The sequence below is a fragment of the Dama dama genome, chromosome 5 (genome assembly GCF_033118175.1).
Source record: "Dama dama isolate Ldn47 chromosome 5, ASM3311817v1, whole genome shotgun sequence".
NCBI classification, from domain to species: domain Eukaryota; kingdom Metazoa; phylum Chordata; class Mammalia; order Artiodactyla; family Cervidae; genus Dama; species Dama dama.
In genome coordinates, this window is record NC_083685.1 from 15725013 (window position 1) to 15742815 (window position 17803).

General features: G+C 45.9%; 2 protein-coding genes across 2 annotated transcripts in view; both read right to left on the bottom strand.

Moving 5' to 3' along the window:
• KSR2 (kinase suppressor of ras 2) overlaps positions 1-12645 on the bottom strand; it is a 417713-nt gene extending 405068 nt beyond the window's left edge. The window contains exon 1 of the mRNA XM_061140846.1: positions 12466-12645. Within this exon, the coding sequence (XP_060996829.1) occupies positions 12466-12645 (180 nt within the window). The remainder of the gene's footprint in view (positions 1-12465) is intronic.
• Positions 12646-13105: 460 nt separating this feature from the next.
• Positions 13106-14203, bottom strand: LOC133055505 (uncharacterized). The gene is made up of 4 exons (XM_061140696.1): positions 14193-14203; positions 13930-13948; positions 13628-13796; positions 13106-13410 (listed from the first exon to the last, which is right to left on the bottom strand). The coding sequence occupies exons 1-4, from the start codon at positions 14201-14203 to the stop codon at positions 13118-13120; spliced, it is 492 nt and encodes a 163-aa protein (XP_060996679.1). The 3' UTR covers positions 13106-13117.
• Between the last annotated feature and the right edge of the window lie 3600 nt (positions 14204-17803).

Consider the following 17803-nt stretch of genomic DNA (forward strand, 5'->3'; position numbering starts at 1 on the left):
TTTGCTCTACCTCCTACCTAATAATAATAATAACAAAGGTCCATATAGTCAAAACTATGGTTTTTCCAGTAGTCAGAAGGTAAAGAATCTGCCTGCAATGGAGGAAACCCAGGTTTAATCCCTGGGTTGGGAAGATTCACTGAAGAAGGAAATGGCAACCCACTCCAGTATTCTTGCCTGGAGAATTCCATGGACAGAGGAGCCTGGTGGGCTACAGTCCATGGGATCACAAAGAGTCGGACACGACTGAGCATCTAATGCTAACACTTTTACAATGTGAGAGTTGGACCATAAAGAAGGCTTGAGCGCCAAAGAATTTATGTTTTTCAAACTGTGGATTTGGAGAAGACTCTTGAGAGTTCCTTAGAGCAAGATCCAACCAGTCAATCATAAAGGAAATCAACCCTAAATATTCATTGGAAGGACTGATGCTGAAGCTGAAGCTCCAATACTTTGGACACCTGATTCATAGAGGTGACTCACTGGAGAAGACCCTGATGCTGGGAAAGATTGAAGGCAGGAGAAGAAGCGGATGACAGAGGACAGGATGACTGGATGGCATCATCAACTCAATGGACATGAGTTTGAACAAAGACAGTGAAGGACAGGGAAACCTGGCATGCTGCAGTCTGTGGGGTCACAGAGAGTCAGATGATACAACTGAGCGACTGAACGACAACAACAATAAAAACAAAGTCCCTAGATGGGTTCTTTTTTATACCTGATGGGTTCTTTATCATACCTGTCTATTAGTCTCATTGCTCAAGTCCAAGCTGCCCAACACTGCCCAAGGCACCATGCCAGTGCCTTTGTGGATGGGCACAGAGAGACATATTCATGACAATTTCTGATTGGTATGATACTCTAGGTAGGATTGGTGCACAGGCAAAGGAAATGTCACCATCAATAGCTACCCCAGAATCCAGAATTCTGTAGGAACAGAACTCACACAGGACAAAGCAGGGAGGCAGTGGCTGCAAAATTTGGGTTGGAGACGTGTCAGGAATCTGTGGATGCGGCTATCTCGTCTCTACCTGGCAGGTTCCAGATCTAAATGCAAACACTTCTTGAGACTTTGTCAGCCAAAGGAAGGACTGACCTTATTATCTTTTCCTCAGAGAGTAGAACCAAAGGCTAGAAGTCATCAGGGAGCAGATACAGGTATACACAAAGAGGATAATTCTAACCTTTATAACTCACCCATATCAAAAGGCTGACTTATGAAAGGGCTTGAATAGACATTTCTCCCAAGAGGATATACAAAAGCACATGAAAAGATGCCTAATTCATTAGCCACTGTGCTGTGCTAAGCCACTTTGGTTGTGTCTGACTCTTTGAGACTCTATGAACTACAGCCTGCCAGGCTCCTCTGTCCATGGGATTCTCCAGGCAAGAACACTGGAGTGGGTTGCCGTGCCCTCCTCCAGGGGATCTTCCCAACCCAGGGATCGAACTCATGTCTCTTTCATCTCCTGCATTGGCAGGCAGGTTCTTTACCACTAGTGCCACCTAGGAAATGCAAATAGTCAGCAGGGAAATGCAAATCAAAATCACAATGAGATACCACTCCATGCCCACTAGGATGGCTATAACCAAAAAACCAGGAAAAAAAAAAAAACAAACAGAAAATAGTAGGTATTGCCAAGGAGATAGAGAAAATGGAACCCTGGGGCATTGCTGGTGGAAATAGAAAATGGTACAGTCACTGTGGAAAACAGTATGATGGTTTCGCAAAATATTTAACACAGAATTACCATATGACCCAGCAATTCCACTCTAGATATATAACCCCAAAGAATTCAAAGCAGGGAACCAAACAGATAGTCGTAAAATAGTGTTCACAGCAGCATTATTCACAATAGTCAAAAGATGAAAATAACTCAAGGTCTATAAACACAGGACACATAAACAAAACATAGACTATCCATACAATGTAATATTATTCAGCCATAAAAAGGAATGAAACACTGATCTATATACTATAACATGAATGAACCTTAGAAACATTATGCTATATGAAAAAAGCTGGACACAAAGGGCACATAGTGTACGATTCAACTTACATGAGATAACTAGAATAGTCAAATTCACAGAGACAGAAAATAGAATAGAGGTGGCCATGTGGCTGGGGCAGGTACAGAAAGGATACAGAATTTTTATTTGGAGGGATGAAAAAGTTATTCAGATGGATGGTGATGATGGTTGCATAACACCATGAATGTCCTTAATGCCACTGAATTGTACATTTCAAAACAGTTAAAATGGTAAATTTCAGGTGATATAGATATATATATATACATATTACCACAATTTTTTAAAAATGAAAAAATTTTAAAAGGCAGCCTTGTGAAATAGTGCTTGCCCCAAATCACCTAGCCAAAGCTAGACATGGGCAGGAAGTGGGCCTGCACAACCTCCTAGGGTCCTCTAAACTTCAGAGAACACACTTTTCAAGCCCTTGGATATCGCAGCTTCTGACTCCTCTTTGCCGCACAAGTTTGAGACAAGTTCAAGAGTAGTAAGGCACAGCCCCATAACTGGTATTTTGTTATCCAACTTGGAGTTATGATGAGCACATGGTTTAAAGACTAAAGCCTGCCAGGCACTGATGCGAAGTGAGTCATCTGTGAGCAAATTCAAAGATGCAGACCTGGTATAAGAATCTTGATTGCTTATGTCACCTGCAGCCCAGCGGGTATGCCATTATCCCATAGAAGGCTTCCATGGGCTTCTCCTTTTCACGTCTTGCTGTGTTAGTCTCTGCCTCTCTCACACTGCAGCCTCCGTGATCAATGACTGAATAAACGAAACTCCCCATCAACTACCCAGGGCTGAAGCATCTCACCTCCCCATGACCATCTACTGAGGGTATGATCATCAAAACCTCCAAAGCTAGTAAGCATTTGCCACGTGCTAGGCACTTAACGCAGCTTTGTAATACATGAATCCACTGAATCACCATAACAACCCCATGTAAAACTGTCCCGATTTTACGAGCAAGAAAACTGAGGCTCAGCAAGGAGAGCTCATTGACCCTCAGGTTACTGAGCTAGTAAATCTTGAACTCAGACCGGGATCCAAGCAGTCTTACTGCAGAGCCCAAGCCCTCCCAACTACTTAGCTCTACTGCTTCAAGCACTGACCCAAATTTCCAAGGACTCAATTATGCTATTATTTTTGAGCCTTCATCTCATTTTTCTCTCCTGGTCCAGGGAAATCGAAGGCATCCATCTTTGGAACGCATTCATGGCTTTAATCAATGGCTGCCTAGTAACTCCAGGGGGCCCATGCTTTCAGTCTCTATCAAGAACAAGCTTTCCATTATGACAAAACACAGGAAGAAAGAAAGTGAAAGTGTTAGTCTCTCAGTCATGTCTCTTCTTTGCAACCTTGTGGACTCCTCTGTGCGTGGGATTCTCCAGGCAAGAATACTAGAGTGGGTTACCATGCCCTTCTCCAGGGAATTTTCCTGACCCAGGGGTCAAACTGGGGTCTCCTGCTTTGTAGTCAGATTCTTTACCATCTGAGCCACCAGGGAAGCCTGAAATCACCTCAATGCTCAAGAGCAACACTGACCCAGTGAAATATACTTTGAGCTGCCTATATCATTTAAATTGTTCTAATAGCCTCAGGAAAAAAATAAGATGCAGATGAAATTAATTTTAACATAGTTTATTTAACCCAATATGTCTAAAATAGTATCATTTCAACATGTCAATATAAAAAAAAAATCAATGAGCTATTTCACATTCTATTCTTCATTCTAAGAGTTTGGGATATGGTGTGTATTTCACAGGGGCTTCCCCAGTGGCTCAGTGGTAAAGAATCTGCCTGCAATGCAGGAGCCATAAGGAGATGCAAGTTGGATCCCTGGGCCGGGAAGATGCCCTGGAGGAGGGCATGGCAACCCACTCCAGTATTCTTGCTGGGAATCCCATGGACAGAGGGACAGAGGAGGCTGGCAGGCTACAGTCCACAGGGTTGCAAAGAGTCAGACACAACTGAAGCAACTTGGCATGCACGTAGCACATGTATTTTACAACTATAGCACATTTCGATTAGCACTCTCCACATTTCAACTGATCAATAGCCAAAGTGGCAAATGGCTGGACCTTTCACATCTACAATACTCTTCTCATCTTTCCTTTTCTCTGTGAATGCCCTACTTTGTCTCCATCAGTTCTGTATTTCTCTTCCATCGTCATCTGGAATGGTCACTGATGGGAGTGTGTGAGTGGTGGGGTATTCCAGCCTCACCATCCTCATGAATCCCTCAGCTCCCATCTCGGATCACACTGCCCTGATTGTCTGTTCTTCCTCCTTCACCTGCACTTGCCCTCAGCTTTGCTTTCTTTGCTTCCAGGTCAGGCCCTCTTTGGGACTCCAGGGAGGAGCTGTCAACTTCTTCCCAGACCAAAGGCTCCCTGAATTTGCAGGACTGGGGTCAGATCAGTGACTGCAAACCTCAGTCAACTGGCTTGTAAAACAGGAACAACTATAGTTACAGTCACTCCCCACTGGAGAGACATTCCAAGGGTCACAGAAACCCTGCCAAAGAAAATCAGACTTTTTTTTTCTCTCCCATGTTTGTCCCTTTTCCCTCCCCACCCCTCATCTTCTCCACCCTCCTTCCTGGCTGCCATGTCCCCCTTGGCTTCCTTGGCTTTTGAATACCTTCCATTGCCCAGCTCCAGAGCAGCAATGAGGAAGCCCAGGTCTCACAGATGGAGCCTGGTGCGGATGGCCAGAAGACAGCCCAGAAAACCAGCCATCCTCAGGGAGAGGAGGAAGACTCCTCAGTTTTCTACCCATTGGAGGAAGGATTAGAGCTCCCTAGTAGAACCCACTCCCCAACCCCAGAGCATCCACAGAGAACCCTTCAGAAATACCTCTTGCCACTGACTCAGAAGTTTGGGACCACACTCCACCCATGTCTCTAAGAGAAAAAGGCAGAGGCTGGGTCACTGCAGGCTGGCCACCGTCTGTGGAAAACCATGTGCGCCTCTCATCTACACAGGTTCCCAGGTCCTTCTCAACCAGAAACAGGAAAGATGAAATTCTGGCCTAAGACAACTGCCTCCTTAAACCCAAGCTCTTGGTCATCAAAATACAGGCAACCAAAAATCAAAACAAAACATAAATCCAGATTAAGGATATGGAAAAGCAGGTCCTTTTCCACACTGTAAGTAAAAGGTAATTTGTCAAGACCTATCAAAAGTCCAGAAACTTTGCATATTGCCAGATCCAGCAATTCTACTTCGAGAAATCAAAGACAAGCATTACTACAGGCCACGAGGATGTCTACCACAGTATTATTTGTAATAGTAGAAAGCGGCAAACATATACAACTGACAGAATTACATTAAATAAGTTAAATAAATTTTGGTATATTCATCTAACACTACACAACCATTAAAAATATTGTTTAATAAGATGAAAAGATATTCCTGATATATTAAGTGAACTTTATATACCCAGCCTTCCTCAAATCTCCAGGCTCACATACCCAACTGTCTACTTCACAAACATTAAATGTCTAAACAGGACTGAATCATCAAGCCCAATCTGACACTTAAACAATGGCACTTAAGACAATGGCACTGCCATTCACTTAGTTCTTAGGCCAAACACCTAGGAATAACCCTCAGTTCTTTATTTTCCTTCGCTCCTCACATCGATTCATGAGCACCTCTCACGCCCATGACCTTCTGAGTTCAGTTACTTGCTCCATCTCCCCATCATCACTTGAGTCAAAAGGACCATCATTCCTGGCTTTGACTCCCATACTAGCCTCCCAGTTTGTTTCCCTGCTCCCAGTCTTACGCCCCTATCAACTATTTTACCTGCAGCAATCAAAAGGATCTTTTAAATAAGTCAGTCCCCCACCCTTTTCACAGTTAGAACAAAATCCAAGTATCTCAGCCAAGCCCTCCATGACCAGGGCCCCAAGTCTTCCTCCTACTGTGTCCCTCATCCCTTCCCCACTCACTCTGCTCCAAATACAGTGGTCCCCGTGCTGTTCTCATAATATGTGGAATGTATTCCCACCCAAGAACTCTGTACCTGCTGTTCCCTCTGCCTTGTACACTTCCCAGACATTTCATGTCTTGCTCCCTCACATCTGTGAAACCTCCCCAAGGGGGAGCCTTTGCTGATCATCCCATACCCCTCTCTCTCTTTCCTATGCTTTTTTGGGTTTATTTGGGAATTTTTCCATGTGGTTCAGTTACATCAGATTGTTCACTAGTCCTCAAAGAACCACACCTTCCAGAATCCATACCCTTGAATACTAACTCCCACACAGACCATGGGCTCAACTACATAATTTGCTTTGGCCAGTGGAACATTAGCAAAGGTTACAGAAGCAGAGGCTGAAAACGGGCTATGAATTAGAACCTGCCTTCTTGGAACACCTGCTGCTGCCACCATGTAAGAAAGCTGGGTGACACTATCAATCAACTATACTTCAATTTTAAGGAGACAGAATAGAAGGAAGGAAGGAAGGAAGGAATCAGGGGTTTCCTGCTGGAAAGGCCACGTGGAAGAGAAGTGGGATGCCTCAGCCAACCACTAGCCAACCATCAGTCACGTGAGTCCACATTGGACCATTCAGTCCCAATGGACCAGACAGATAACCACAGCTACACAAGTGGCCCAGGCAAGATCAGCAGAACTGGCTGGCTGAGTCCAGTCCCAACTGCAGACTTGTGAGCAGTGGTTGTTTTAAACCACTAAGTCCTGGGTTGGCTAGTTTTAGAGCAGTAGATAACTATTACACTAGCTTCTCATTAGCTGTGGCAGAGACCACCAGATCTTCAGCCAGTTTAGGCCCACTTCACCATCTTGTTGGCAATGTTGTGACTAAATTCTAGCCAACAGAATGCAAGAAGAACTGATGAGGGCACGTTCAGGGGTGAGGCTTTTAAGACGCTTTGTTTTCTCTACACTTTTGCCCCTTTCTGGATGCAAACAAATAACAATTTTGCAGAATGGAAAGGGCCTGGACCGTGAAAGAAACATCCACCAGCCAAGAGGGCAAGAGTAAGACTTCGGCTCTACTGGAGCCATTACACATTTGGGGATCTATATAGCTTCACCTAACTAATACATAACTGAGATTCTCTGTCCACTTGTTTATTGTCTGTCTGCCCCAACCCCACCTTGACATTCACCCATAAATGTAAGCACCGTGAGAGCAGGGGCCTCACCTGCTTCATTTACCACTGTGTTTCTAGTGCCTAAAACAGCTCTTGGCACACAGTGAGTGTTCACTAAGTATCTACACCTGTCAGAAATTAAATATGGCCAGAGGGTCTTTGCAGCTCCTCCCACTTAGCGGCGGAGTGTCTTTCCCCAACATCTAAATTCAGGCTGGCATGTGACTTGTGCCAACACATAAAAGGCAATGGAAGTGACATTGTGTGACTTCTGAATCTCAAGACCCTTGCAACTTTCACTGTGACCCTCTTGGAATACTAGGACCATGTAAGAAACCCAGGTGATCCCACTGGAGAGGCCACGTGGAGGGAAAGGCTCGGCTCTCTCAGCAGCCATTGCATCGGCCAGCTGAATGTGGCCACACAGTAAGTCCAGGCCAGACCAGCAGAAGAACTGCCTGACCGATCCCAACCCACAGAATCACTGAAAATAATGGAATATTGTCTGAGGTCCAGTTTCCCAAACATAATTAAGTCTAGGTATGGTATCTCTAACCATTATTATTAATTGAGATAGAACAGATTAAAAACAAGTAATTGATAAGTGATGGCTAGAATGCCCTTGCTGTATAAGGAGATTCTGTTACTTACTTATCCCCCAACTCAATCCCTGATATCTCCCTCCTCTTATAATTTAACCAAAATAGAGCCCCACTCAGGCCCACCCACACCTGGCCATTGCCCACCAGTCCTAGGGCCACTCAGTCATCTCTCAGATGGTCTCTGTGCCTCCAGGTCCTTCTCACCCCATCGACCCTAAAGATCAAGGAGCAGCAAACTACAGCCCATGGGCCAACTCTGACCCACCACCTGTTTTTGTAAGGCTTGACCTGAAACCTAAGAATACATTTTTAATGTCAAAAAAAATTAGAAGTAAAATAATATTTCATGACATGTGAAAATTATATCAAATTCAAGCTTCAGGGTCCCTAGGTGAATTTTTATAAGAACATGTTTATTTCTGGATTGTCCGTGGCTGCCGCAAGCTACAGCAGCAGAGCTGAGTGGTTGCGATAAAAACCACATGGCTCACAAAGCCTCAACAACTTACTCTCTGTCCCTTCACAGAAAAAGCCGGCTGGTCCCTCCTGTTAGTCCCTCCTGCCATCGGGCTAACCTTTAAGCAACTTTTTAATTGTATTCACTCCAAAACCTTTGAAGATTTCTACCTCCTCCCTCAAAGAGATAAAAACTTTGTTGGTCTGACTTCCCGGTTCTAAGACAGACCCCAGGAGTTTGTGACCTGAATTCGTTTCCTACAACAGTCTCCCAGGTACTCTCCACTCTGGGCCAACCCGTCTGTAAGCTGCCCCTTACAGGCAGGACAGTGCCTCTATCGTTTGTTGTTCTGGCCTAGAATGCTGCCCTGGCCTGCTTCAATTTAAACCCTCCCCATCCTTCACTCCACTCAGAGTTGCAGCTCTTTAACCAAGAATGCTTCCCTAACCACTCTGCCCCATATTTCCCTGGGTGAATTCTATGGAACATCAAGTCCAAAAGACATCTTTGGAAAAAGACGTCTGCAGATGTTCACCTTCCTTGGAGTCACAATGCACAAGTGTGGCATATTAAAGGCTCTGAGAAGTCCTGTGGTCAAGATGCCTAGCTATCTCTTTTGCTGAACTCAGCCTTTCCCCATTGAGTAAACTATGGGATTTATTTTGTCTACAGAATACTTGTTGACCACCAGTACCTGGTACAGTGCCTGGAATTCAGCACTTGTTGGAAAAATGAATAATGCTGACATCCCACAGAACTAGGGTTCCACAAAACATACTTTGGAAATGCTGCTCGAGCTCCTTCTGCTCTCCCTCTAGTCTGAGCTGTGCCCTCCCATGTCATCTACTCCATACCACGTGATGATCATCATCACCATCAAAGGAGCAAGCACAGGGCTGCAGACAGTGTTAGAGCCTTGAAAATGTCATCTCTTTTCATCCTCACAACCACCTCTGAGGTAGGTGGTTTTATTCTTCCACCGCTATTTTGCCAAAAATGAAACCATGGGTCAGAAAACTTAAATCACTAGGCCAAGATAAAGTAAGCAGAAAAGCAAGAACACAAGACTACATAGGTCTAACTACAAAGCTCATGACCTTCCTTCTCTGCCAGAGTGCCTCCTGAGAAAGTACTGTGGCCAGTGTGGCTGGCTGTCCACCCAATATCCCTTCTAGCTCTCTTCCATGCTAGTGGAACCCTGGTTTTATACAGAGTAGCAACAGGTCAAACCAGGCAATGGATTTCAACCACCTAAACCAGTCATGACAGTGGTCCCATTGCCTTGCAGCTTGGACGGGTGATTTGACCTAGTTCTGGCCAAGAAGACATACAAAAACAACATTTGTGGGGTAGGGAGGAGAGGTGTCTTATGGAAGTCAAAGATATGAAGCCTTTATTCCCTCCCACTCACTTGGTCCCTCTCTTCCCTGCCTTGAACCTGGGTGTAATGGTGAAAGCTTCAGCAGCCATCTTGAAACTGTAAGATACAGGCCATGAGAATTCACAAAGATATCAGTCCTGATGTTATTAAGTCACTGAGCCAGCTCAAGCAGCCGTATACCTCCAGACTTCTTGCTACTTGAGAAAAAGAAACCATTATTTGCTTAACCACGCTGGTTGGATTTTCCGTTTCACGCAGCTGAACACATTCCTAATAGATGCAGATGCAGTCTCCCATATCACTTACTGTTGAACTTAATCATTATCTCACACGTACGTTATTACTCTTATCTCTCTCATCATAAAGTACGCTTCTTGGAGGCTAAGTCCATGTCATACATTTTTGTTTCCACAGGAGTATAGGCAAGAATTTCAGGAATGGTCTGTTCAATTTACTGCTTTCTTTAGTGCTTGTGAGCAGAGAGAGGTCATCGTCGAATAGCTGAAATATGGCCTCTGTCTCCTGTTTAGTCTTTCCATGGTGTCAATAGGAAAGCATGCATCAGAAATACCTGACTGTTTACTAAACACAGCTTACTGGGCCCCCTCCAATCCCAACTGAATTAGAATCTCTGGGGTTAAAGGCTGAGAATGGGCATTTGCAATAAGCTCCCCCAGGTGGTTTTGATACATAAAATTTGACAACTTCTGGGATTCAAAAACAACAACAACTGTGGATCCAAAACCTATGTGAGGTTTGGCAGGACTTGGCTGGACCCTAAGGCACCAGCCCTCCTCAGGGGCCCCACCCTAGCCCTGGAGATCTAGGAAGCCTAAATTGGCATAATTGCTCAAGACCCTTTCTTGGGCAATATAGATAAAGTAGTTGGCATGCTCTGCAGCATACTGGGATTAGGAAATTAACAAACAGATGCACTCCCAGTAACTGCCACCTCCCACCATACCAATGCCTACCTCTTTCAGTTTAAAAAGAAAACCTCTATGCAGAAAAGAAGCAATGAAATCAGTGGCCCACTGCAACAATCACCATGATCCACAGAGCTCTCAGAGGGTGAAGCACGTTGAAAAGAAGAAAAGAAAACTAGAGAAAGTTACATACTAATACACAAGCTAGCATTTGGGACTCCTGACTCAGAGGATCAGAAGAGACCTCCGGTGGCCCTTTTGGGTTATTTCTTTATTTACAGCATGCAATTCTGAACAGAATCTTCTCTGAGGCACTGCTCAGACAGAGATGGAAGGCTGGACCAGGGCATCCCACACTTTTTCTTCCATCGGCAGAGTCCCAGCCTGCATGACTCTCCAAAGCTCTGAGAAAGAAAATACCTGTGCCTCCCAACAGAATTCCCACGCCTCTGCTACCCCTTGACACTTATTTCATTTCTGACAGTTATTTTCCCAGGTGACAGGTGCACACAGAGACACATTCTAGGGGAGCAAATAGCATATTCAACATACACAGACACACACACACACACTAACTCCACTTTCAAACTGATGGCCTTCCTGCCTGCTGACATCTGGCCAAATTTAAAATCACAGAGGAGAAAGACTTGAAAGTGAATCAGAGAGAGGTGCTCATCCATGCTAGGACAGGAGCACAAGGGCTAAAAGATTCAATCCGGGACTGAAGAGTGCAGGCCTTGGAAACACACGGGCTGAACGGAGGGCCCTCCCAGCTCTGCACACGCCAGCTCCACCACGGGGAGAACCACTTTCCTCTGCTCCCAGCCCCATGGCCACCACCCTCAGCAAATGCCAGCTAATGGGAGTTCCTGCATTTCATCAAGCCTCAAGCCATGTGTACCACCTGCGGTTTGAGGGAGGGAGGTAAGTTGAACCCTTCAGGTGTTTGAAACAAGGTGGATGCCAGGCATTTTCTAAACCTCTTGAAAACTCCTTCCTTTGACCAGATGGCCTTGGGAAGGAATAATTTCTGCCATCTTCTTTCTGAGTAACTTTGCATCCATCCTGCCGCCCCCCCCCCCCCCAACCCAGGACAAAATTGCTTCAAACTCCCCCTCAAGTTCTGTTAGAGAGAATGTTATAACACGCCAAAGATAACTCCTCCTCCCGACCCCCCCTTTTTTTTTCACCGTCCCACCAAGATTCCAGAGTATTTTCTCACACCACCTGTGTGTGCCGATCCAGGTTTTTTCTTAAAAAAAAGAAAGAAAGAAAAAGCATGCTTCAGGCCTGCAACAGCTCCCTGATCAAAATGATTCGACTGGAAACGGGGAGCTCAACGGGGAATTCTTTTTTCAGGCATCTTGCCTCCTGACATGTATACCCCTGAAAACAAACAAACCAAATCCAAGGAGCCAAAGGTGGGGGGCGGTGGGCAGGCTGGGAAGGAGACCGAGAAAGACGAGGTCTACATTTATAGGCAGCCCCATTCCGCGAGCAAAAACCACCTTTTGACCACCTGCAGAATGCGCAAGGTCACGTGGGTTCTCTGCAGCGCCTTAATGTCTTTACCCTGCACACAAGCCCCCCGCGGCATATCAACAAATCCACAAGCGGAAAAAAGAGAGAACTCACTCCTCAGAGAGGAAGCGAACGATAACCACAGCCGCCAGAACAATAATAAAGAATAACAATTACTACTCCTGCTCCCACCACCCAGCCAAGCGGTAGCCGACAGCGGTACAGTGAAGGGACATCCAAGCGCAGGGTTTGCAAGATAAATCACAGAAGATCGAAGACCGAACCGTGCCCACCTTGCAATCCTCCCACCCCCTCCACCCCACCCCCAACAAACAGAATCAAGGGAAGAGGGGATGGTGGGGGAGAAAGGGGAGGGGAGGAAGGATTGCTTTTTTTTTTTTTTTCCATAGGCAACACCTACCTCCAAGGTCCGGATTTCTTTTTGTGTGAGGTCGTTGGAGGTAGCACATTTGGTCCTAAGCCCTTCCAGGTTGGAGATGCTCAGGTCTATCATGTTTTGGACCAACTCGCACTGCTGTAAGGCTTTTTGCAAACTCAGAGGCTGCTGCTCCTCGCTTTTCGTCATGTTTTCCTCATCCATCGCTTGCTCTGCAAGCCCCCTTCCCCTCCTCCTCCTCCCAGAGAGAAAAAAGGGGGGTGTGGGGGGGGGGGGGGAGTAGAGGTAGTCTACCCCCTACGCCTCTCCAACCACTGCGACTTCTCAACAGTGTCTCATGAAGAAGAAACCCAACATCTCACACAGGGTTGAGGGGGTGGGGGTGGGAGGAGGGGACAAGAGCCAAAATTTATTATTTTATTTTGGGGTGTCAAGCAGACTCCATTAGAACGTCTCCCCTCTCTGAGTCTCTGGTCCCTGAGAAGGAGAGATGCTGTTTCTCAGAAGCAAGCCAGGTGATGTGATGCTGTCTGTACACTTGCGGGGGGGGGGGGGGGGGGAGAGGAGGAGGGGGGGGAGGGAGAGGAGGAGGAGGAGAAGGAAAATAGCGCTCACTCTTTACACACCGGCTCCGTGAAGGACAAAATTATATATTTTTGGCTGGCTGGCTTTTATGTCAAAAAAAATCTGGTTTGCCCCCCTCCCAGTTGCAGTGACACGGCATTGTCCACCGTTTGGGGTGCTTTAGCGCGTTCTCAAGATGCTGTCTGCATTGCTCCCGCGGCTGCGGCGGCGACTGCGGCTGGCTGCTGTCTCGTCCTCGCGCTGCTGCTGCTGCCGCCGCCGGGCTCCGGGGGTGACGGCTGCTGCATTCGCTCCTGCCTCGCTCCACACCGACATCTTGCCTGTCAATCACGGGGAGGGGGGAGCGAGGGAGCGCCGGCGAGGGATGGAGAGCGAGCGAAGGACCTGCAGGGGAGCGGGTTGGTGGAGAGGCGCCGTGCGCGCATCCGCCCCCGCCGGGCCCGGGCTCCGGCGCGCCAGGGACCCGCTGAAGGCGGAGGTGGAGCGCGCAGGCTCGCGCACCTGGCCGGGGAAAGGGACGCGGCTCCCGGCGCGGGTAGGGGGAGCGGGGGGCGGGATTTCTAGGGGATGCGGAGCTCGCGTGGCAAAGTGAAATTACTACCGGGCGTGCGTGCGAGCGAGCGATCGGCGGGCGGGGGCGCGGGGGAAGAGCGCGCGGCGGCTGAGGCTGCTCCTGGGGGCGGTGGAGATGGCAGGGAGTGTGCCAGAGCGCGGAGACTGGGCGAGGGGGCGGGGAGAGGGATTTGGTGGCCGGGCGGGGGTGGGGGACACTACTACGGCACCGCTCTCGCGAGAGGAGGCCGGCGCGCGGCTCAGCAGGTGCGCTCTGGCTGGGAGCAGGTGTGTGTCCAACTTTAAACCCCGTAGAGCGTGCTGGAAAAACGTCAGCGTGAACCTGGGCACGTCCTCTCTGGCTTTCTGGCTAGAAGGGTGGCGGGGGGGGGTGGGGGGGGTGGTTGGGGGTACGTGGGGGGTGGGGGTGGGGGTGTTTTTGCTTGTTCTCCCTTGATGGTGTGTGGGAGGGAGCAAACCTGATGCTCTCCCTTGGGCTATAGGAAGCTGCCTCCCAGAATTGACACCCAGGCCTTCAATCGCCCTAATGGGTGACTTTGCATTTGGAGAGTGAAAGGGGCTTTGCCTTAATCTGATTGCTAACCCTGTCCTACATGTCCTGCATGATCTGATCCCAGACTACCTAACTGACCTTCTATCAGCAAACTATGGTCCCAGAATTACAAATGGAGTTTATGCTACAAACAATAAATGCTGGAGAGGGTCTGAAGAGGAGGGAATCCTCCTACACTGTGGGAATTTAAGTTGATGCAGCCACCATGGAAAACAGTAGGGGAGGGTCTTAAAAAACTTAAAATAGAGCTACCATATGATCCAGCAACACCACTCCTGGGCATACATCTGGAGAAAACCATAATTTGAAAAGATATATGCACCCCAATGTTCAGTGCAGCACTATTTACAATAGCCAGTACATGGAAGCAGCTTAAATGTCCCCTGACAGAGGAATGGATAAAGAAGATGTGGTGTGGTACATACACACAATGGAATATTCAGTTCAGTTTAGTTGTTCAGTCGTGCCAGACTCTTTGCGACCCCATGGGCTGCAGCACGCCAGGCTCCCTGTCCATCACCAACTCCCAAAGCTTGCTCAAACTCATGTCCATCGAGTCAGTGATGCCATCCAACCATCTCATCCTCTGTTGTCCCCTTCTCCTGCCTTCAGTCTTTCCCAGCATCAGGGTCTTTTCAAATGAGTCAGTTCTTCAAGTCAAGTGGCCCAGGTATTGGAGCTTCAGCTTCAGCATCAGTCCTTCCAATGAATATTCAGGACTGATCTCCTTTAGGATGGACTGGTTGGATCTCCTTGCAGTCCAAGGGGCTCTCAAGAGTCTTCTCCAACACCACAGTTCAAAAGTATCAATTCTTCGGTGCTCAGCTTTCTTTATAGTCCAACTCTCTCATCCATACATGACTACTGGAGAAACCATAGCTTTGACTAGATGGACATTTTGTTGGTAATGTCTCTGGTTTTTAATATGCTGTCTAGGTTGATCATAGCTTTTCTTCCAAGGAGCAAGCATCCTTTAATTTCATGGCTGCAGTCACCATCTGCAGTGATTTTGGAGCCCAAGAAAATAAAGTCTGTCACTGTTTCCATTGTTTCCCCATCTATTTGCCACAAAGTGATGGAACTGGATGCCATGATCTTCACTTTTTGAATGTTGAATTTTAAGCCAGCTTTTTCACTCTCCTCTTTCACTTTCATCAAGAGGCTCTTTAGTTCCTCTTTGCTTTCTGCCATAAGGGTGGTGTCAACTGCATAGCTGAGGTTATTCATATTTCTCCCGGCAATCTTGATTCCAGCTTGTGCTTTGTCCAGCCCAGCATTTTGCATGATGTACTCTGCATATAAGTTAAATAAGCAGAGTAACAATATACAGCTTTGACCTACTCCTTTCCCAATTTGGAACCAGTCCATTACTCCATGTCCAGTTCTAACTGTTGCTTATTACTCAGCCATAAAAAAGTATGAAATAAGGCCATCTGCAGCAACATGAAGAGACCTAGAGATTGTCATACTGAGTGAAGTAAGTCAGAGAAAGACAAATATCATAATATCGTTTATCTGTGGAATCTAAAAAATGGTACAAATGAACTCATTTATGAAACAGAAATAGAGTTACAGATATAGAAAACCATCTTATGGTTACCAGGAACTAAAGAAGGGGAAGGATAAGTTGGGAGTTGAGATTGACATGTACACCCTATCATATACAAAATAGATAGCTAATAAAGACCTATACTGTATAGTCAGGGAACTCCACTCAATGCTCTGTAATGACCTCCTTGGGGAAAGAATCTTTTAAAAAAATGTGGATACGTGTATATGTATAACTGATTCACTTTGCTGTGCAGTGGAAACAAACACAACATTGTAAGTCAATGACACTCCAATAAAAAAAATTCTTTAAAGAATGGATTTTATATTTTTAAATGGTTCAGAAAAAAAATCAGAAGACTATTTTGGCACGTGAAAATTAACAAGAAATTCTAATTTAAGTGTTCATAAATAAAGTTTTATTGAAATACTGCCACCCATTTACTTGTTGTGTGTCTTTACCTTTGCATTATAACAGCAGAATTTAGTTGCAGCAGATACTGTATCTCTTGGAACACCTAAAATATTTACTATCTAGCCCTTTACAGAAAAGTTTGCTATCCCCAGGTTAAATTGCCAAATATACTCTTGTCTTAGAGATCTTTGTACTCTATGTCTCCTCTCCCCAGGTCACATTTCCCCCAATATTTTCCTGATTGGCTCCTGTCACTTTGTGTCAACTCAAATGTCATCTCAGAAAGGTTTCATTTTCATGACCATCTTAACTAATAATACTGCCAAGATGCATTGCCCAAAGGATATATTTAGGATAATTGGCCAAAGGCACCTCTTTCTCCAGGTAAACAGAGCTCCATTCCAGGGACTGGGCTTATAGAGCAGGGTAGATTCAGAACTCATGGTAATATGTATTCCTTAAAGGAAGTTGCTTAAGATGTAGAATGACAACTGGAGATACCAAACTTTTTATTGTACTGTGGGCCAATGGGGTTTAATGGCTCAAAAGAGCTGAATCAGCATTTTCAAAATTACCCCTCCATCCATGAGGAGCTCAAGTGTGTTCTCCACGCTCTCAATCTTTTGGATTATGAAATTTACAAATTCCAGTTCTCTGAGAAAATTCTCTCTTCATTCATTTTTCACATCTTTTGTTTTTCTTGAAAATATTAATTATGGTTATTTTAAAGCCCCTGTCTAACTCCAATGCCTCAGTCACCTAGGGGGAGAGGGGTCTATTTCTATTGACTACTTTTCTCTTCATTTTCAGTGATTTGGTCCTGTCTCTTGGAAGGCCTTGTAATGTTTGTTGAATGCAATGCAGTATCTGTGTATGAAAAAAATATCTAGAGTCTCTGGTTGATGTTGTCTAACTCTGGAGAGGGCTCATCCTTTCTCTGCAAAACAGATGGCATGAGGACTAACCATCCTAATCCAATCAGAGGCTGAGCTGGATGGAGGCTGCATAGCAGTTTTGATAAGACACCACTTAACTCTGGCTCTCACTTGTAAATCCTTGCCTTTCAGTATTTCCAACTGAGAAGTTTAGGTGTTCACCAAGGCCCCTCCCCCTGGTCCTGGGGTCTAATCCTTGTCTCCACAACATGGCAAGACTGTTGAAAACTCTGCTCTGTTTTTCAGGAACATTTTGCTTGGCTCTTTAGCCTCTTGGCCTGCACTGTTTCAGAATTTGCCAAATGTCTTAAGCAGGAAATTGCCATCTATCAAGCTTACTTTTCTGTCCCCCACTCCCTCTTTACATAGTATTAGCCTTTCAAGTTCCCAGTTTTGTCTCTCCAACCTTAGAAGGCTGCCAAAAGTTTTGTGACTTCTCTGTCCCCTAGAAGCAGCTCCCTGCCTGGAAACTAACTGATGAGAATCGTATTTCACCCCAGAAACTGCATTTGAGCTCTAAATGATGAAAATCTCAGAGTAGCTTCATCAATAGTGGAAATAAATTATTGCTACTGGCCTACTGAATGAGCTGAACTTGGCAAACCCTCATAAGATCCCATAGCTTTTAGTTTCAACCATTAAGAATGATCTCAATTTTGCATATTAGAAGTCCATTCCAGTCCAACCAAAGCTTCCTTCTTACATCCAGTTTTATGCTTCTTCCCCACCCCCTCTGTTATGACTGTAGATAAG